The sequence below is a fragment of the Rana temporaria genome, chromosome 2 (assembly GCF_905171775.1).
Source record: "Rana temporaria chromosome 2, aRanTem1.1, whole genome shotgun sequence".
NCBI lineage: Eukaryota > Metazoa > Chordata > Amphibia > Anura > Ranidae > Rana > Rana temporaria.
Window position 1 is genome coordinate 182,856,382 of NC_053490.1, and position 22,694 is coordinate 182,879,075.

The following is a 22,694-nucleotide window of genomic DNA, read 5'->3' on the forward strand; positions in this document are numbered from 1 at the left end:
TTATATCTATAATTGTTTAAGTGTACATTTCATGTCTAATTTGAATTTTTGGTGCTGTACTTTTCTTTGGTGGTAACATTATTTGTGTTTTATTTTTTTCTGAGGGGGGAGGGGGGTTTACCTAGTTTTGGCAGGTATCCCACTTCCTCTGGAATTGCCTAGGCCTAGATAGCTCCTGAAGATGTTGCAGTTTAATGATGAAATGTGCAGGACGGAACATCCAGCGACGTCACTTCTACTATCTGGAAAGCACACAGGAGGACACAGTAGCATTTCCTGATGTACATATGGGATCTCTCTTAGTTAATGTAAGTGCATTTGACCTTGCTTCTTAACCTCTTCCTGCCCGCACGGCGGGTTTATATGGCCGCAATGCGGCTCTAAATTGCCGGGAGGCCTTCTATATACGGCCTCCGAGCCACTGCGGCGGCGCGTGCACGCCCACCGCGTCAGTCACGTGCCCATGCGCATGCCTGGCGGCCGCGATGTCCGCCAGGCACCCGCGATCGGCGGTCACGGAGACAGGGACGTGGAGCTCTGTGTGTAAACACAGAGCTCCACGTCCTGTCAGGGAGAGTAGACTGATGGTGTGTCCCTTGTACATAGGGACAACCATCGGTCACCTCCCCCAGTCACCCCCCTCCCCCCACAGTAAGAATCACTAATTAGGGAATACATTAACCCCTTCCTCGCCCCCTAGTGTTAACCCCTTCCCTGTCCGTCACATTTTTACAGTAATCAGTGCATATTTTATATCATTGTTTGCAGTAGAAATGTGAATGGTCCCAAAAATGTGTCAAAAGTGTCCGATATGTCCACCGCAATATCGCAGTCCTGACAAAAATCGCAGATCGCCACCATTACTAGTAAAAAAAATAAAAATAATAATAATAATAAAAAAAAAAAGTCATAATTCGAACCCCTATTTTTTAGACGCTATAACGTTTGCGCAAACCAATCACTATACGCTTATTGCAATTTTTAGTTTTACCAAAAATATGTCGAAGAATACGTATCGGACTAAACTGAGAATTCTTTTTTTTTTATTGGATATTTATTATAGCAAAAAGTAAAAAATTGTGTTTTTAAAATTGGCGCTCTATTTTTGTTTATAGCGCAAACAATAAATACCAAATACAACCAAAAGAAAGCTCTATTTGTGGGAAAAAAAGGACGTCAATTTTGTTTGGGAATCACGTCGCACGACCGCGCAATTGTCATTCAAAGCGTGACAGTGCTGAAAGCTGAAATTTCACATGGGCAGGAAGGGGGTATATGTGCCCAGTAAGCAAGTGGTTAATTTAGTTAATAAACAATCTTATGCTATGAGAGGCTCTCCCCCTCTCTTTCTTCCTGGGCATCCATAATTACTATATGATTTTTTGGAACTATCATTTTGATCTGGTGAGTGCAGTGTGAGGATTTGGAGCATAATGATGTGGAAGAGTGCCATGACCTTTTGTAACACCCAACACCTAAGTAATTGTCTAAGGCCGCGTACACACGGTCGACCCAAACCGATGAGAATGGTCCGACGGGCCGTTTCCATCAGTTCACCGCTGAAGTGGCCTGACGGTCTGATGTGCGTACACACCATCGTTCCAAAAACCGATCGGGTCAGAACGCAATGACATAAAACACACGACGTGCTGAAAAGAATGAAGTTCAATGCTTCCAAGCATGCGTCGACTTGATTCTGAGCATGCGCGGGTTTTGAACCAAAGCTTTTCTGTACTAACCATCGATTTGAACCGATCGGTCAGCGGTCCATCGGTTCGATTTTAAAGCATGTGTTATTTTTGGACCGAAGGACAACAGACCGATGGGCCATACACACGGTCGGTTTGGACCGATGAAAGTGAAGTTCGGTCCATTCTCATCGGTTTGGAACGACCGTGTGTACGCGGCCTTATGAGTGACACAGATCCTATCATTGTTTGAACTTTATACAAGTGACTCTTTATATAATTTTTAATTTATTTGAAAACTGCACGGGTATTGCAAGTGCTTCATTCTTTCATTAGAGGGTAAAGTTAATTATTTTTTAACTATATTATGAATTGTGACGTTTATTGTTTTTCACATACATTTTTGTCACTATAGCGTGGGTGAGAGGATATTGAGTAAATATAAAAACATGCATGCATCGTGCACTCTAGGAGGGAACAGCTGGGGGAATCAATGGTTGAGCGGGACCTGGATGTTCTGGTAGATCATAAAATGTATAGAATGCAATGTCAAGCTACAGTTTCTAAGACTAAAAAAATACATTCAGCACTTTTTACTTTGAGAACCCAAGCACAATGGACACTTATTGGGAGATTGCAACACACTTTGTTTATATAATTTTTTATACATGTTTATGGACCATTTTCACGTATTTTACATTATTTCATTATTTAGAGTTTTATTATTCTTTTGGTTTCAACCTACTTAATGTTATTGTAGTGTTGCTGTGGTCGCAATGTTTTTAGAAGATATCGATTACTGTTAGTGCTATAGCAGCCCCTAGTGAAAATTGCAAGTAAATCCGGCAGGCTGGTTCAACGATCAACTTGGTACATTCAGCCTGCCCATACACACAATTTGAATATTGGCTGTTTCCTGCTGAACTGGCTGAGCTTCTAACCGCCTATGACCAACGGTCAGCGGAGGGACTGGGACGGACTTTCCGCTAGCAGTAATCAAATGTAAAAAAAAAAAAATCAGAAAGGCTGGTTGCACCCATGCCGATCAATGATTTGACTTGGGTACAATCAGTCTGCCCATATTTGTTTGAATCTCGGCCGGTCCCTGCTGAACCAGCCAAACGTTAATACATGTATGGCCGGCTTTAAAGAGTTCTATAAACAGGCTTCTTGTAGGCATTAAATCAATGAAGCAAACAGATTCTGGATAACACATGGGAGACGACACCTGCTGGCTCAAAGAATGCAATTTTTATTTTTTTTATGTCATTTTTTCAACTTTCCATCTATTAAATACTCTGCCCTTGTTGTTTTAACTTTGTATAGTAAAACATTTTTTCTTCTGCCAATAAATACCTTATACCACCCACTTCCTGTTTCTTGTCTGGTAAAAAGCCTAAACTTATGGCATCATGCCCTCTCTCTTTCACTCTCATGAGAGTTTGCCAGGAAGGGAGAGTGGATGAGTCATAAGAAGGCCAATTAGAGCTGCAGAGCTGGAGGTGTGTGTCTGTGTAAATCCATGAAGTGAACAGGCAGCAGCTTCAGCTGCCCACAGTTAAAATGGTTGCAGCCAGACCTAATGGATGGAGATTTCTGCAGCATAATTGTCAAGTACAGAATCACAGTATAAATCAAATAATATGCAAAGTGGTTGGAGGGAAGCTTCAGAATGGCAAATATGCTTTTATTACAAATTATGTGAGCAGACTGCAGTTGCTCTTTAACCTAAAAAAACACAGATTCTGTTCCCCTAAAGCATGGGTTCTCAACCTGTGGCCCTCCAGCTGTTGCGGAACTACAATTCCCATCATGCCTCTGCTTTTGGGAGTCATGAGTGAGTGAGAAACTTATATAGCGCAACACATGCGAACTGAATCGCCTCTGGGCTAACTTTTAACTGTTAGCCCTGCATTGCCTCATGAGACTTGTAGTTCCGCAACAGCTGGAGATCCACAGGTTAGGCACATATGTCTTAAAGCATGTTATACAGCACATTGTTTGTGCTGTGTAATTTGCCCCCCTGTAACACCTAAAAAACCTAGCTGATCCTGCCTGGATATACCCTGCCCCCTGTAAATTGACCATGGCTTATCATGGCTGCTGAGCCCTGACACCCTGGTCAGTTTACGTGCCTCCATCATCTGCAGCCCTGCTCTGTCCTCCTCTCTCCCCCATCCCTGCCCGTCTGCTCGTGTCAGTTCCTTCCCCCCTCCCATGCTGCTTCTCTCATAGCTACTATAAAATCTTCCCACATCGCCTCTGTAACATAACAATATGTGTCCCTGTGTCTGTGTTATACTGTATAAAAAATATGCCGATCTCTACCTATATCAGAGCGTCTCTTGATGCTTACGTGTCTCCTTGGCTCTCTTTGTCCTCCTCCCCAGTTGATATCAACGAGATTGCTCGGCCCCACCTGCTGAAGCTGTCAGCTGGGCAGAGGAGAGAGTCAAGGAGTCACGTGAGCACCAGGAGCCGCTCTGATATAGGTACAGATCCGCATTTTTTTTTTATATAGCATAAGCACAGGGACACAAATTGTTATGTTACAGAGGGGATGAGAGGATTTTATAGTAGTGGCTTAACAACCACTTAAATTTTTTTTTCTGACCATATCTATAAATATATGTACAAAATCACTACACAGTTAACACATAAGGTGTAAAAACATATTACTTGCAAAAGGTCACAGGTACAAAGACAGAGACTTATTTAAATTACTAAAAAATATATAACTAGCAGCTTTCTGAGAAAAAAAAAAAGTAGAACAATTTCTGAGCTCATTTTAAGTGAAAAAGATTCAGAAATTTGCATATATCATGAAATGATCATCAGAAAGTTCACCACAACGAAGGGCCGTTTTAATCTAAAACACATCACATAGTGATTAAACTGTTTTAATTTTTAATAAAAAAAAAGTCCTATGAGGGAATTTAAACTTTAAAAAAATGTAATTTTAATGTGAGGCCTTCCAGATATAATTTCATCAAGTCACTTTACGACAAGAGGCATTTAGTGACAGAACAAAGGTGAGATCACTGTTAATTAACAGACCATAGATCAAGAGTAGAAATTGACTGTCTGCCAAACTTGTGTCTATTATCCTGACATTAAATATTTACAGAGCTCTCCAGAATCTTTTTCAAATTGAAAAGAACTCATCTTTAATGCACTTAAAAAGCTGTTTCTGAGAGGAATAAAGATGATGTATCCCCTTTTATGAAGGTAGTTTTTAAATTCTTCTCTGTGGAAAGATGCCGAAGGAATATATACATTAACAAAATTGCTCTGGAGGAAGTGCAGTTCTATGGCCAAAATGTAAAATCATATATTCCTTTCCACATTGTATTTCAATTATTTCTAGCCTGTTCATACTAATCAGAATGTTTTTGAAGTTTGCAAACCTACTTTGCGAAGATCTCCACACAATTACTTCCTTAAATTCTTTGACATGTATTCGCTATGCCCAGTGGGTAGGCACTGCTGTGTCACACAATTCACTTTGAGTCTGCCTGAAAAAAAGGTGCTGAGAGGAGGATTTCAGGAGCTGGAGTCCGTACAGGAATCACTTATTGCACGTAGCAAGGTATTATCAGATATGTAGCTCCAAGAAATTGAAAATAAACAAGAGGAGAAGCTGCAAAGCAGGCAGAGGATCTACTGTAGGAAGTTGATGGAGGATGGCCAACAGATAGGTAGAACTCAGAACACAAAAAAAAATTCAGGAGTTTTGAGGCAAATTTTTTGTTTTTTGTGCAGTTTTGCACATGGATTGAAGTATATTTCAAGCTTTGAAAAGTATATGTATCATGTGTATTCAAGATTAATTTTGTTTTGGCCAATGAAAAGCATTAGCGTTAAGAGATCAGTTATTACAGACTAAAAAAAAAAAAAGAAATGGAAAACGTGTAAAAATGCTTGACTCATACATTTTCAGGTGTTTCCTAGATTATATAGGGGAGAGGAAAACTAAAATACTGGCTGATAATTGCCAACTTAAGTGAACAGGTATGTTTTGGTGTAGATATACACTAGAACAGGGGTGTGAAACTCAATTTCATTGCGGGCCGCAACAGCAGTGTGGTTGCCCTCAAAAGGACCAGTTGTATCTGGGTCGCACTATGTACAGAGTGCAGAGTTCAGGATTATGTAAGGATTATGCTTTGTACAGAGAGAAGTGTTCGGGAGTGTGCTACGTACAGATAGCAGGGTTTGGGAGTGTGCTACGTACAGAGAGCAGGGTTCAGGGGCGCGATACGTAGAGAGCAGGGTTTGGGAGTGTGCTAAGTACAGAGAGCAGGGTTCAGGGGCGCGATACGTAGAGAGCAGGGTTCAGGGGTGCGATACGTAGAGAGCAGGGTTCAGGGGCGCGATACGTACAGAGAGCAGGGTTCAGGGGCGCGATACGTACAGAGAGCAGGGTTCAGGGGCACGATACGTACAGAGAGCAGGGTTCAGGGGCGCGATACGTAGAGAGCAGGGTTCAGGGGCACGATACGTACAGAGAGCAGGGTTCAGGGGCGCGATACGTACAGAGAGCAGGGTTCAGGGGCGCGCTACGTACAGAGAGCAGTGTTCAGGGGTGCGCTACGTACAGATAGCAGGGTTCGGGAGTGTGCTACGTACAGAGAGCAGGGTTCAGGGGCGCGATACGTAGAGAGCAGGGTTCAGGGGCGCGATCTGTACAGAGAGCAGAGTTCAGGGGTGCGATCCGTACATAGAGCAGGGTTCAGGGGCGCGATCCGTACAGAGAGCAGGGTTCAGGGGCGCGCTATGTACAGAGAGCTGGGTTCAGGGGTGCACTACGTACAGAGAGCAGGGTACAGGGGTGCACTACGTACAGAAAGCAGGGTTCAGGGGTGCACTACGTACAGAAAGCAGGGTTCAGGAGTGCGATTTGTAAGGAGTCAGGGGTGCACTACGTACAAAGGGCAGGGATTCAGGGGTGTACTACATATCGAGTGCAGGAAATCAATCAGGGGTGCAGTGCTGGGACAGGGCCATTTGGTGCCCAGGGCGAAGATGGCAAACTGCGCCACCCCCCCCCCCCCCCCGTTTTTAAGAAAGAATCAATGTCGTTTGAAAAGAATATACTTGAAACAATACAAATTTAATCACTTATGGACTTGGCTTGTTAAATTTATCCTATTTATCCTATCACTGGATGAACGTTTTTTTTTTTTCCTTGGAGCATTGATTATTTATATATTGTTGTTTTTTTCATTATTTTTCACTTCTCACATATACCTATTATGGTTTAGTACGTGTATACTTTGTCACAGATTTATTTTCACATTTATTTAGGATTGTTCAATTTTTGCACATAGCGCTACTATTTTGTTCATTCAGAATTTTTTACATACTATTTTGAAAGACTGACTGGAGATCAGCTTGAAAACTTGGCTGTGAAGGTGTCCACTATTTTAATAATTAATTTGGTTAGTTAGACATAATAGTAAAATTACAACAAAGTATTACATAAATACAGCAATGTATTCTGAACGTGAACGAAGACTGTAGCTGAAATACTTTCAGAGGTAATATTATCCATTAGGTACAGAGTCAGAAAACGAAATGTTCTATGTTCGAATTAGAACCCTCCTCCTCTCAGCCAGCCAGACACCCTGCTAGTACCACACCCCCCCCCCACTGACCCCCACCAAACCCCCCGCCCGCACCTCAACCCCGAAACAAAGTAGTTGATTTACTAATATGTATTAATACTAGTATGGGCTTACTTGAGATCTTGCATGTTGCAGAGCTTAGTCCCTCCTCCTCGGCTCCTCTAGGTTGCGACTCAAGCTGTGCTCTCTACTCCTCCCATCACGTTGCGCTTTCTGCTCCTCCCATCCTAATGGGAGGTCTGATCTCCTGCTCCTCTGCGCCTTCTTCCATCACCCTGCATTCTCTGCTTCTCCCATCACGGTGGGAGGTCTGATCTCCTCCCTCCCATCTGTGCCTTCCAGCTGGTGATGTCACACCAGGTCGGGACTACAGTACAGAGCGCCTGTCAGGGGGAAAATCTCTGCTGACAGGGCACAAGGCAAATGAAAAGCTTGTCTGTGTAGGCTTGTGTCGGGTGTGCAGGACTCAGCGCACTCGGCACATTGTTACAAGTGCAGGCTATAGTGCAGTTCTATCACTCCAGTCCAGCCACCTTTTTAGGACACTTCACTGCACCCCCCACCCCCAATAAATTGTACCGCCCAGGAAATCCGCCCCTTCCACCCCCCCTTGTACCGGCTCTGCAGGGGTGTGCTACATACCGAATGCAGGGGTCCAGGGGTGCGCTACGTACCTAGTTCAGGGGTGCACTACATACCGAGTGCAGGGATTCAGGGGTGCGCTACAGAGTGCAGAGATTCAGGGGCGCGCTACAGAGTGCAGAGATTCAGGGGCGCGCTATGTACAGAGATCGAGGGGTGCGCTACACACAGAGGGCAGGGATTCAGGGGTGCGCTACGTACAGAGGGCAGGGATTCAGGAGTGCACTACGTACAGAGGGCATGGATTCAGGGGTGCGCTACGTACAGAGGGCAGGGATTTAGGGGTGTGCTATGTACAGAGGGCAGGGATTTAGGGGTGCGCCAAGTACAGAGGGCAGGGATTTAGGGGTGCGCCAAGTACAGAGGGCAGGGATTTAGCAGTGCTCTATGTACAGAGGGCAGGGATTCAGGGGAGTGCTACATACAGAGTGCAGGGGTTCAGGGTCGCGCTATGTACAGAGTACACGGATTCAGGGGTGTGCTATGTACAGAATGCACGGATTCAGGGGTGTGCTATGTACAGAGTGCACAGATTCAGGGGTGCACTACGTACAGAGTGCACAGATTCAGGGGTGCACTACGTACAGAGTGCATGGATTCAGGGGTGCGCTGTGCCCAATTTGCTCTCATTTCCAACCCTCCTCCTGGGTTCTGACCTCTGCACTCATCAACCCATCCCCCCCACCTCTGCACACATCAACTGCGCTCCTCCCCCCTTCCCCAGAAAACCTCACCTGTACTCTCTTCTACTGCTACAAATTGTCAAAAGCCCACCCTCAAGATACACCTGCTGCATGTAAATTAGAATACACAGCTGCCGGAGTGGTCAGGTACCTCTGCCACTGACAAGCTATGCCAGGCCAACAACGCATGCACTCTGCTACGCACACAGCTGGCGCTGCTGTGGAGACTGAGGATTGTGTTTACTCCTGCTGCCAAGAACACCTGTGTGACAGCGGAAAGCAGCTGTTCAGAACAGAAGGTGGACATCACAAGGCCTGGCAAATGGGATTCGGCCTGCGAGCCTTGTGTTTGCCACCTGAGGATTCATTTGACATTACAGTGCCTTGAAAAAGTATTCATACTCCTTGGCATTTTCCAATTATTTTTCCAGTTTCAACCAAAAATGTAAATGTATTTTATTGAGATTTTAGGTGATAGACCAACACAAAGTGGCACATAATTGTGAAGTAAAAGGAAAATGATAAATGGTTTTCAAAATGTTTACAAATAAATATGTGAAAAGTGTGGCGTACATTTGTATTCAGCCCCCGAGTTAATACCATCTTTCACTGCAATTACAGCTGCAAGTCTTTTTAGGTATGTCTCTGCCAGCTTTGCACATCTAGAGTGACATTTTTGGCCATTCTTCGCCACAAAATAGCTCAAGCTGTCAGACTGGATGGAAAGTATCAGTGAACAGCAATTTTCAAGCTTTGCCACAGATTCTAAATTTAATTTAGGTCTGGACTTTGACTGGGCCATTCTAACACATCAATATGCTTTGATCTAAGCCATTGTAGCTCTGGCTGTATGTTTAGGGTCATTGTCCTGCTGGAAGGTGAACCTCTGCCCCAGTCCCAAGTCTTTTGAAAAACTCTACCAGGTTTTCTTCTACGATTGCCCTCTGTTTTGCTCCATCCATCTTCCCATCACCTCTGACCAGTTTCCCTGTCCTTGCTGAAAAAAAGCTTTCCCACAACATGATGCTGCCACCACCATGTCACTTGGGGATGGTGTGTTCAGGGTGGTGTGCAGTATTAGTTTTCTGCCACACCTAGCATTTTTGCTTTTAGGCCAAAATGAAAATTTTCAATCTGACCAGAGCACCTTCTTCCGCATGTTTGCTGTGTCCCCCACATGGCATCTCGTAAGGTGCAAATGGGACTTTGTATGGCTTTCTTCAACAATGGCATTCTTCTTGTCACTCCTCCATAAAGGCCAGATTTTTGGAGTGTGCGACTAATAGTTGTCCTGTGGACAGATTCTCCCACCTGTACTGTGGATCTCTGCAGCTCCTCCAGAGTTAAAATGGGCCTTTTGGCAGCTTCTCTGATTAATGCTCTCCTTGCCCAGCCTGTCAGTTTAGTTGGATAGACTTGTCTTGGTAGGTTTGCAGTTGTGCCATACTCTCCATTTTTGGATGATGGATTAAACAGTGCTCCATGTAAAAGCTTGGGATATTTTTTTTATAACCCAGCCCTGCTCTAAACTTCTCCACAACTTTATCCCTGACCTGTCTGATGTGTTCTTTGGTCTTTATGACGTTGTTTATTAAGGTTCTCTAACAAACCTCTGAGGGCTTCACAGAACAGCTGTATTTATACAGAGATTAAATAAAACACAGGTTTAAAAAATTGGGTGACTTCTGAAGGCAATTGGTTCCACTAGATTTTAGTTAGGGGTATCAGAGTAAAGGGGGCAAAATACAAATGTATGCCACACTTTTCACATATTTATTTGCAAATAATGTTGAAAACCATTTATCAATTTCCTTCCACTTCACAATTATGTGCCACTTTGTGTTGGTATATCACATACAATCACAATAAAATACATTTACGTTTTTGGTTGTAACATGACAAAATGTGGAAAATTTCAAGGTGTACGAATAGTTCTTGATTTTTCTTCTATTGGCTTGTCAATGTGGTTTCATAGTTGTGTGTATTCAACAATCTTTTTTTTTTTAAATACAAATTGTTAAAAAAATTAGCTTGATATATGTTTGATGCAAAAAATAAAATAAAAACTGTTAACGCACAGTAATACAATTGCTTATGAGCGGACTAGCTGGTAAATGTTTAGGTCTCTTGCACGCGATACTGATGTTTAAGCATCTGTTTTTTTTGGACATAATTTCAGGTGTTTGTTTTGAGTGTATCCCCACATGTTTATGTGTGTTCACGTGCACAATACACTCTTAGGGTAAACTCAAATTATATGTATGCTCATATGTGTGCATTTAAACGCACTGACATAAAATACTCACGAGAACGCAGATTTTTCTATATTTTATTTTTTTACTCAAGAATACGCAGAGCTTGTTTACACACCTGTATGTACAGGTACATTTTAAACAATAGGCTGCATTTTGGATCAGTAAAAAAAAAAAAAAATGCTGTACTGCGCCTTTTCAAGTGTTCCAGAGGCTTAATTTTATTCAATGATTGTATTGTAATTTTATTGTTCTGTGTACCGAAGCAGGTTACTTTTGCTTGTGGCAAATTGATCTAAGACGGTGCCAAGGTTACTTCTCTGTGTGTCCGCAATCACAATAAACCAAACATTCAAAGTCATTTGTCAGTGGTATGACAGCTTTAAACTGCTCAAAGTCTAAATCTGATTGGTGACTCTAGGTAACTAGAAAGCAGTGCTCTGCATAATGTTCTTAAACATGAGGGTTGGTTTTAACTGGTATAGTAAAAGGCGTCACAAAGGTAAAGGCCTACGATTATGTGATATGCCAGTATGAAAAGGCAACTGTCCTTCTTTGACCCTTCAACAAGTGTGACCAAAAAAAAAGGTATAAAATACTTTATAAAACATAGTAATAAAAAAACAGTCATAAACACAGTTAAAAAGTTTCGTTATTAATTTTAAGGACCACTAAATCCCCAGATTGAAATTTTCAGATGTGAACCATGAAGGTAAAATAATTATTTCAGTGGTATACTGTATACCAGATTAAAATGGTATAAAGTGAAATAGGTACAATACTGGCCGTTTTGTGGCTAGGCATAGGACTTTACTCTACTGTAACTACCAAAGTCACCAAGGTACAAAGTCTGGTTGTAGTGGTTAGAGTAGTGGTTACTGATTAGGAACACTATTGCAAGATGAAGGCTTTCATGACACACAAGGCCATGACAGAGGTGTGATCTTTCTGTGAGCTTCCTAACAAAATGTACATGCAAAAATAATACAAAAATGCATTTTGTTATGCCTAATATAAGTTAAAACATAGCACTGCAGTTGTGTAAGCCATTCACTTGCACATAGAAGTACAAGCATACAATGCTCTTCTCACAGATTCACATTGAGGCCTCTGTACTTATTATTTTTCTGCCTGTATCCAACAGTGAGTAGCGGAGAGAAATATATGTATTTTGTTTTGTGCTAAAGTCATGTGTACATCAGTAACTATAAGCGTTCACCTGATGTGAAAAGGTTCACCTAAACATTGCATTAACATACTACCACAGCAAAAACAAAGATTTCTAGCATACTTTTGCTCTCTGTGTCTCGAACTTGCTAAAGTGATCATAAACTAATTTTTTTTAATAACAAACAGGCTTATACTTACCTATGTGCAAATGGGCACATCGCTGGATCGAGCGAGGACTCAGATAAGTATAAGAGGGCTGAGGGGCGATACTTTTACCATAATGTAAGAGATGCATTAAAGCAGAGTTCCACCCTATTTTACAACTTCTTTGCATTCGTTTTTACACTGCCCCCTTAAATACATTTGGGATGTTTTTTTTTTGTCTTTTAAAAACTCACGTTTTTATCTGTGAGTCTCTTATTCCCCCGCCGCGGCGGAATGCCCCCTCCCCGCCGCATCCAGCGCTGCTATGCCTCCTGGGATATATGTGTCATCAATCCCAGGAGGCTGGCCTCAACATCGCAGCCGTGGATGAACATCTCGGGGGGCGGGAGGGAGGGAGGGCAGTGCCGCCCATAGAGGTGGTGTCCTTCCTCTTCTCCCTCTCTAACTCCTCCACCCGTCCTAGCACCGCCCCCGTCCTCCTCCCTCCACCACCCGCCCGCCTGCCGTCTGGCTTCCGGTGCACGGAGATACAGATCATCAGACAGACAGAGCGGATCTCACTCTGTCTGATAGATCTGTATGTGAGAGCACCGAATGTAGTACAGCCCCGCCTCCCTGTACATTGCAACATCGCTCTGCACTGTGTGTTACAATTCTAGTGCAGGGAGGCGGGGCTGTACTACGATCAGTGTACTCACATACAGACCGAGATGTGCTCTGTATGCCTGATCATCTGTACCTCCCCCACTCTGCACATAATGTTGTCACCGCACTAACATCACCGCACTAATGTCACGCACTGATGTCACCGCACTGATGTCACCGCACTAATGTCACCGCACCAATGTCACCGCACCAATGTCACGCACTGATGTCACCGCACTAACATCACCGCACTAATGTCACGCACTGATGTCACCGCACCAATGTCACGCACTGATGCCACCGCACCAATGTCACCGCACTAATGTCACCGCACCGATGTCACGCACTGATGTCACCGCACTAATGTCACGCACTGATGCCACCGCACCAATGTCACCGCACTAATGTCACCGCACCGATGTCACGCACTGATGTCACCGCACTAATGTCACCGCACTAATGTCACCGCACTAATGTCACCGCACTAACATCACCGCACTAATGTCACCGCACTAACATCACCGCACTGATGTCACGCACTGATGTCACGCACTGATGTCACCGCACCAATGTCACGCACTGATGCCACCGCACCAATGTCACGCACTGATGTCACCGCACTAACATCATCACCGCACTAATGTCACGCACTGATGTCACCGCACTAATGTCACCGCACTGATGTCACGCACTGATGTCACCGCACCAATGTCACGCACTGATGCCACCGCACCAATGTCACGCACTGATGTCACCGCACTAACATCACCGCACTAATGTCACGCACTGACGTCACCGCACTAACATCACCGCACTAACGTCACCGCACTAACGTCACCGCACTAACGTCACCGCACTAACGTCACCGCACTAACGTCACCGCACTAACGTCACCGCACTAACGTCACCGCACTAACGTCACCGCACTGATGTCACCGCACTGATGTCACCGCACTAATGTCACCGCACTAACGTCACCGCACTAATGTCACCACACTAACATCACCAGACTAATGTCACCGCACTAACAAAATGAATTTATTGACAGTGCACATGTCTGGTATATGTATACACACCACATATATAACAAGAGATATATATCATCTTGTTATGTAGATATATCTGCACAGGAACAAATTATTTATTATATTTACTGGTTCCTGGAAGGAGGGGAGGAGGGGAGGGGAGGTTTGCATAGATAAGAGGCGGTAACTTTCTCTGACACTCCCGTTGCTATTGAAACCTGATCTGAAACCATTACACTGCTTGTACAGCACTGAGCATGTGCGAGGCTGAAATCCAGGAAGTCATACAGTCTGGCTTCATGATGCCCACACTTAAGATGGCCCCAGTCAATTTCTGTTTTATAAAGTGTCTAAATGCTGTAACAACCTAACAAAACGGACCTTAGTTTACAGACTAACTGTAGTAGAATACATTAAGCTTTTGTATTACAGGGGTTTTCATATTTAAAAAGTTTTTATTTTAAAATTTGTGGCCGGAACTCCGCTTTAAGGTAAAGAATATTTAGGCTTTATCTTTTTTTTAAAGTGGTTTTAAGCGCGTGCATATACCCAGTGAAGTGACAGGCCCCAGGTGATGCAGAGAGATGAAGCAAATCCTCCTCCATTAAAACCTGCTCATCTATAGTCTTCTCTATATCTGTTCAAAGTCTAGAATTATAAAGCTTGTGTAAGGTTTCAGAAAAAGGGGGTACAAATTTTTAATTATACACTGCAGAGCTGAGGGAGGAAAGCTGACAGCTGATTGGTAGGAAGGGACACATCCCCCTTCACACAGCCCACAGGAACAGAGCTGAGGCTGTTAATCAGCTGGAAGTCCCTCCTTTGTCACCTTTTTTTCTCTTGGTGTCTGGAAAACTTGTGACACTATAGAGGGATAGGACTTCTTCAAATTTCATGTCTGAGGTTCACAACCACTTTAGGTAAGGTTTCAGCGGTGATTGCATAGTTACACATAGTTACATAGTTCGTAAGGTTGAAAAAAGACACAAGTCCAAAAAAAAAAACAAAAAACACAAACCTATACCCACAGTTGATCCAGAGGAAGGCAAAAAAAAACCCAGCAAAGCATGAACCAATTTGTTACTGCAAATTCTTTCCTGATCCCCCGAGAGGCAATCGGATTTTCCCTGGATCAACTTTACCTATACATGTCAGAACTAGGGTGACCACATGTCACGGATTGCCCGGGACAGTCCCGCATTTTGCAGGTCTGTCCCGGGTACCTTCATTCCAGGACAATACAGTGTCCCGGAATTAAACTGAAACAGCCACCCCCTGGGCCAATCTGATGCCCCCAAATAAGGCCGCCACTTTACTCACGACAGTACTTGTCCTGGCCGAGAATGCCTGGAGAAGCACAGTCCCCGCCTCCTGCTTGTGATTGGAGAAATCATAAACCCCGCCTCTTGTGTCCAATCACTGTGCTGTGATTCGTTACAGCACAAGCTGATTTTTGGGAAGGGGGGGTGTCCCTGAATGGTAGTTTGGAAATGTGGTCACCCTAGTCAGAACCCAGTTATATTATGTACATTTAGGAAAGAATCCTGGCCTTTTTTAAAGCAATCTACTGAGCTTGTCAGAACCACCTCTAGACAGAGTCTATTCCACATTTTCACAGCTCTTACTCCGAAGAAACCTTTCGGTAATTGGAGATGAAATCTTTGTTGATATACAGTGGTGATATAAGTCTGCTGCAAAGATATGAACTTTCTTCTTGTTTCTTTTGGCAGATGCATTATTTTGTATCAAACATCTGGGTTCTAGCAACTGCTATTATACACAGCATATGAAACACAGGTGAGTCATAAACACAAAACCCATTAAAAACGACTGCCATTAATATCCTTCAGTGCAACTCTATAAGCATTACAAATCAGTATAATATATTATATCAAACAAGCAATGTGAAGACAACATTCTTATTTGTTAACTGGCATCACTGTAGCAGAATGGTTTATTGTATTCCTGTCTCTATCACACACAAAAAGCAAAGCATTCAGACAAAAGATTTTCTGCTCGAGTACTCACGAGACTACGTGATAGATATCTTCCGATTTTCCATTTCGAAGTCTTAATATCCATGCCCCTGGATTGGCCTTCAGCTGGAAATATCCCTATTGAGTTGAAAATGAGGAGCTTTTAGATTTGTAAAAACAACACTGTATTTATGCCCAGAGAACCTGTTCTAAATTACTCTTTGAAAAGGTATACATTCTTTTTTTTTTTATTTCCAGCTGTAATACACATGCCTGTTTTAAAAGTTGTTTTTGGATTGGACAGAACCAGATGAAATATTCAGATGTGCACATCGAACTGAAGGGGGAGACAGACAACACAGGAAACAAAACGTTACTGCTCCCACTAAAAACCACCAGAGAAAAGTGCCCCAACACTGGTGTCAGTGGAGGGAATGGTGCCTCAAGGGCCAGATAAAGGCAAGCAAAGGGCCACATCTGTCCCGTGGGCCGTAGTTTGGAGGCCACTGCACTATGTGAATGATCAGCATTCTATTAAGATGCGACACTGCTCGGAAAAAAGATGGGAATGGCCTTCTACCTTATTAAGGGGTCCTCAAACTGATATTGTGCTGCAAATATTAGGGAGGTGTGAATAGTTTATCAAGAGTTCCTAAGTAGCATGTAAATGGGAAACTTTTTTATTATTGTTTATTTTTTTTTAAGTCTTAAGGCCTGTAAAGTGTTAGTAGAAGCTACATTAATATAAGGTATGTGCTGTTCTTCCTCTTATAGGGTGGCATGCACCTAAAAAAAAAAAGGGAGCTAGGGGAGATGTCCGAGACTCCACAGGGGCAATATCAGGAAGGCAGATGATGATTCTAGATGGGGAAGGCTTTGAGGTACACTTATAGCCCCCAAGGTTAGAGTTCACAACCAAAGTTGTAATTTGACCTGTGAAATCCTGCATGCGAATTTAGGGTCTCAAGCAGGGGACACCTTTCAGGTTATTGGTGTCTGGAGGGAGGACTGCAGGCTACCCCAAAATGGTTAGAGGATCATTAACTGGAGGGACTGATACAGCAGGACTGCTTCTCTTGTGTTTAGGATCTGAAATGTTGCACTGCTTAGCAGGGTCAACTTGGCTCAGAAACTTGAATACTCATGAACCAGCTACTAACAGCAGGAAAGTTTCAAATGACTGGAGATGATCAGGCCACTGTAGGTGGCAGCTAAGACTAATCAAGGTGGAACTGCATGTCTGAAATTAGGAGCAGTATTGGAAAGGTTCTACTGCCTGCTGAATAGCGGGAACTGAGCATGCGTGACACTCCACGTAGTGACACGGTACTTAGTTCATCAGTGTTTTAACCCTTTCCATGTAAAATGGATATGCAAAATGGCGATTGCATCTTTAAACTTAGAACGTGCTCTGCAGCTAACTAATACAGTACAGAAAGGTCTGTAAATCACCACAATGCAGAGGGAAGTATCCAGAGGTCACATTCCAGGCACAGTCCACAATCATTCAGTTCAGGGGGATCTGGGTACAACCTTTAATTAAAGGGGTTGTAAAGGTTTTTTTTCCCTAAAGAGCTTCCTTTACCCTAGTGCAGTCCTCCTGCACTTTCCTCATCCTTCGATTTTGCTTTTAAATGTCCTTATTTCTTCTGAGAAATCCTCACTTCCTGTTCTTCTGTCTGTAACTCACCACCGTAATGCAAGGCTTTTTTCCCTGGTGTGGAGAAAGCCTCTTGAGGGGGAAGAGCAGGAGAGTCAGGACACTCTCTACTTTGCAGATAGAGAAAGGACCTGTGTGTTAGTGGGCGTCCTGACACTCCTGCTCGCCCTCTCCCCCCTCAAGAGGCTTTCTCCACACCAGGGAGAAAGCCTTGCATTACAGTGTGTAGTAACAGACAGAAGAACAGGAAGTGAGAATTTCTCAGAAGAAATAAGGACATTTAAAAGCAAAATCAAAGAATGAGGTAAGTGAAGGAGGACTGCACTAAGGTAAAGGAAGCTATTTAGGGAAATTTTTTTTTGCCTTTACAACCCCTTTAATGAGGATCCGCAATTTGGATAGCCGCATAAAGAGACTAGCTCAAGCAGTGTGTAGCAAAGATTCTGGATTGACAAAAAAAATTCTTAGAAAAAAAAATTGAATGCTTACATTATTCTCAGAAATTAAAGTTACAGAGGAGGTCTAGTGTTAGAATTAAAAAAAGGGGGAGTTTTGGGACTTTAAATGAGGCTGTAGACATGGTGTAGGAAAATTAGGAAAGGTGTACAAATTTATTGGTCAGAGAAATGCATGGCACATCACAGGAACAGACATCACCTTGAAGAAACAACATTGTAATACATATCATTTATAAATATTCAAACACACATAAAATATGTGCCTCACTGTCTCATCCTTTATTTGTTTAACCATCAAACCAGATCAAGTAATGATACTCTATTATATATCTTGTAGATATCCCTAAGCATCAGCCCCTGATGAGTGTCCCATGTACACGAAACGCGCCGGGCAACAGGGATGCAGATATTACAATCATCCAATCTGTCAATATCATATTTTTGGTCTCATTGGTTTTTAACACCATTTTTTTTTTTTTTTTGCTTTTACGCTTGTTGCTGCCTAGATGATATTTGTACATATGGAAAACTCATTTTAATGTATCCATCTTACAACACAGACCACCATGTGGCGCTTGGCTATACATTGTTGTACCCTTGATGCCTGTATTGCATATGCACATATTTCATGTGTGTTTGAATATTTAGAAATGATATGTATTACAATGTTGTTTCTTCAAGGTGATTTCTGTTCCTGTGATGTGCCATGCATTTCTCTGACCAATAAATTTGTACATCTTTCCTAATTTTCCTACACCATGTCTACAGCCTCATTTAAAATTCCAAAACTCCCGCTTTCTTTCTCTCGAATTAGGGATGGAGGTGCACCACATATGTGCCTCATCTAAAGTCCCGCCCTTCCCCCTATTCCCAGATTTTGCATTAGGGATAGAGGCTTGTTAGACAGGGTTGGCAGTGCTCCCCTGCCACCCAGGTGTTAGGTTGCCAAGCCCTGGACAGGCCATGTACCATGTCCGGGTCTTGCACACTCAGGACACAACCACTCTGTGTCTGTGAGACCAACCAGCATATAGGCGTCGGTGTCATGGCTCTGTGTTTCAATTGTTGGTCACAGGTTATGTCCAGGGATGTCTTTGTGTCTGTCACTTGGGGAGCTGCGATGCGCTCTGCATGCCCCCTTCCCGTCGTCTCTCCCCCTGCCCCTCACCGGGGCGGTCGGGAGTGCGGTGATGTGGTTGGTGCACACAGCGCATCGGCGTCACGTATCCCGCCCAGCGTGTGATGTCATGCTCCTACATCATGGCGCTGGGCGTGTGTTTGTCTATTCTTGCTGGTCAGCGAGGAGGTGAACTCTGTCCATGAGCGGTTCTCCTCCCAACTCGGAGTCCCTCCCTGTCTGTGCCGTGCCCACGTGACGTTGTTGACAGCCAGCGTGCATCCGTGCGGGCGGCTATATCAGGGTTCCCCACAGGCTTCCCCACAGCACAGTTTAGTTGCCACTCTTTGGAGACGCCCAGAGGCGATTCAGTTCGCATGTGCTTGCCCTTAATACGTTTTTCACTCACTCATAACACACCACTTCATTATTGCTCTCGCTCTGACGATCGCGGCGATACCTCACATGTGTGATTTAAACACTGTTTTCATATGCGGGCGCGACTACTGTATGCGTTTTCTTTGTTGCGCAAAATCGCGGGGAGGGGGCGCTTTAAAAAAAAAAATGTTTTCTTATTTATTTTATAATATTAAATTGTGTTTCTTTTTTTTTTACGTTTTGATCACTTTTATTGCTGTCACAAGTAATGTAAACATCCCTTGTGACAGTAATAGGTGGCGACAGATACTCTATATGGAGGGATCAGGGGAATAAAAAGACCCCCAATTCCTACTTTGCACTTCAAAGTATTCAGATTGCCAAAAACGGCGATTCTGAATACTGTGTACTTTTTTAAATCCGGCGCCATTGGCAGCCGAGAAACCCGGAAGGGACGTCATGACGTCGCTTCCGCGTTTACATTGCGAAGACTGAATCTAAGCCGTTTACGGCTTTGTTTCAGTCAGCGCCTGGACACTGGAGGTGCCGGATCGAGGATCGGGTCTCCCAGTGTGACGGGAGGCCCAGAGAGAGCGGCGAGAGGTGGCGGGATATCCCCTCCCGCTCCTCCGGCATAACAACCGAGCGGCATTTAGCCGCATCGGTTGTTATGCCTGAATAGCCAATTGTCGGCTCTAAACAACGGTACCGGGATGATGCCTGCAGAGCAAACATTACAGGCCAGACTGAGGACTGCAGATTCTGAGTATGGTTCCCAAGGTGTGCTAAAGAGTCCCTGATCCTGAAACGGCTAATGCACCATGAAGACAGTAAGCAGTCAGCTTGAAAGACGTGTCAGTTGAAAGAGGAAGTTACATTTGGTGAAAAGATAGCAGGAAACACTTCTCCAAAATTAGAAGGCATCAATCATCTAAGAACACTTGCAATAAAATTGAGTCTCAGAGTGGGAGCAGGGTTATATGGGGACACTATTGGGTGAACTTAGTAAAGCTTTTTCTAGTGTCCAATTATCTGAAGGTTGCAGCATAAAGCCCATGGTCTAGGAATCGATTCCTGTGTTCTGTACTGTATGATAAAGATAACATTTTACTTGGTTTAAAATTTCGCCCAATGAAATATACATGATTTACTTTACACTTAATATACTCACCAAATTAGCCATCACAATGGTGTCCTTCATAACTGGATCATTTTTTATGCCCAGTGTAAACTGGAGTCCTCTTGGGGGTTGTCCAGTAGTCACATCAAAGCAATGTCCTTCCAGTAACAAATATTCTAGCTCATAGTGCGCTGTCATAATTCCATCCACCTGGAAATATACAAAATCTGTCATGTAACTAGCCAGTTTTCTAGACAATAATTTTTAGCATTGGAAGATAGTTAGGCAAGGACTCAATGCCAGAGTCTGCAGGTAGCCCACCTGTTATAATTCAGTAAGGGGTTCTCATTTTTGTTCATCATTATACAACAAAAAAGAAACTTGGTGGGATACGAAAAACTTACTGTACATTTGGTGCAAATTCAGACAAAGAATATATTTGGGCCCAGTTCAAGCCAACAGCCCTGCCAAAAACATGCTACAATTTCTTTTAGAACATGATGTTGACTGTATTTAGTAATAAGCACTACACTGCCATCAGTGTGTACCCTTTCTTATTTTATCTGTTTTTTTTTTTATAATTGAGAAATAAGACCTATGTTTGGTCATTAGTGCTCCCCGATAGACCTTCCTGAGGCAGTTTTTGCTGTACCTTAACTCTATCAATTTGTCTTGTGTGCCAACAACAAAGGTTCTTTTATTTGGCAGAGTTCTGTTTAACCCAAAGGAAATGATTTATCAGTAAGTCTTGTGATTCTCACACATTGTCCCCACTGCACAGCAAAGACCAACCTCATTTCACCTCTCCACCTTCAGTCTGCTCATAGGACAATGAAAAAGTAAGTGATAAAATGGGTTGTAGAGTTGAAAAAATATAATAGCTGGATTACTTTCTTTGCTATGTTGTATGATAGGAGAATGTTAATCACAAGACTTGGAATATATAAATGTAAACGTTTGTGGCAATTTAACAGTTTACATGTATGTATTCCAACTGTAAGTTTATCTGGGGTATCTTTTTTTAAATGGAACACCTAGTACTTATATGTAAGTTAAAGTGGAACTTTAGTGAAAAATGGGTAGACAGGCAGGAATCTGAATTCAGAAGAGACATGCTTTTAAAAGAATTTAAAGAATTAAAAAAATTATGATTTTAAAATAATGATGAAATATGAGCATAACTCCCTGCAATGTTAACCTCCAGAATCCTTTGCATAACAGAAAGTAATCTGAAAGGTTTTATTCAATGGATAAATCACTTTCTACTGAAGTTTCAGGCACCGGGGGCTGGCTGACATGGTGGTGTTAGGGAAGCTTTCAGGAGGAGAACAGTATCAGGAGGCTACAACCAAAAGAAAGCTGCAAAGATACAGCAGGCAATGGTAGCATCACTCAGTTGAAAATATTTACACATATTCAGGCACAAAATAGTTCACATGCACAAATTTTGACCATGTATTTAGCTGGAATGAAGCTACACATTTAATGAACAATACTAAGTAACAAGTGGTTGTACAGTAATGAATGAGTAACAAAGGGACTGGCACAAGAGGAAATTGTCATTTCACTAATCACCATTACTGGAAAAACTATATGTGGGAACTTACATCTTGTAGATGGATATTATCCAGATCACAGGAACTGTGTACAACTTCTACCAGCCAGCTCTCTGGGGTAATCATGTTCAGCGTTAACAGAGGTGACTCAGGCATATCTAAGAATTTTGCTGAAGGACCTGAAGAGAGGCTGTTGTTGCTTAAAAATGTTAGTTCTGGCTCGAGCACAAGTCGATAGAAACTGAAAGAGGAAAAAATAAAAAATAAAGTTACAAAGCAGAAAATGAGCAGCCACAAAACCCATCAGTTAGAAAGAAACCCAATGTCTCTTTCTCCAACTGTTCATGTTGACTATATGTATTGTAATTTGTAATTACTATACGCACACAATAAGTTTACAGAAAAGTGCAGGATTTTTACAAGTACCAATAAATCTGTCCAGGTAATGCACAATTGCTTTGTCATCCCCTAGATCTATGAAAAATCTCTGGGATTCGGAGTACGGTTATGTCATTCCAAGCATAGGATAATG

At 42.9% G+C, this 22,694-nt stretch overlaps 1 protein-coding gene across 3 annotated transcripts in view; it reads right to left on the minus strand.

The window, feature by feature from the left end:
- The window catches only part of UGGT2 (UDP-glucose glycoprotein glucosyltransferase 2), a 446,216-nt gene that overhangs the window by 112,718 nt on the left and 310,804 nt on the right, over positions 1-22,694 (minus strand). For all 3 annotated transcript variants that reach the window (XM_040336106.1, XM_040336105.1, XM_040336104.1), the window contains exons 27-29: positions 22,214-22,403; positions 20,658-20,816; positions 15,926-16,011 (exon numbers count right to left, since the gene is read on the minus strand). In XM_040336106.1, the coding sequence (XP_040192040.1) occupies positions 15,926-16,011; positions 20,658-20,816; positions 22,214-22,403 (435 nt within the window). The remainder of the gene's footprint in view (positions 1-15,925; positions 16,012-20,657; positions 20,817-22,213; positions 22,404-22,694) is intronic.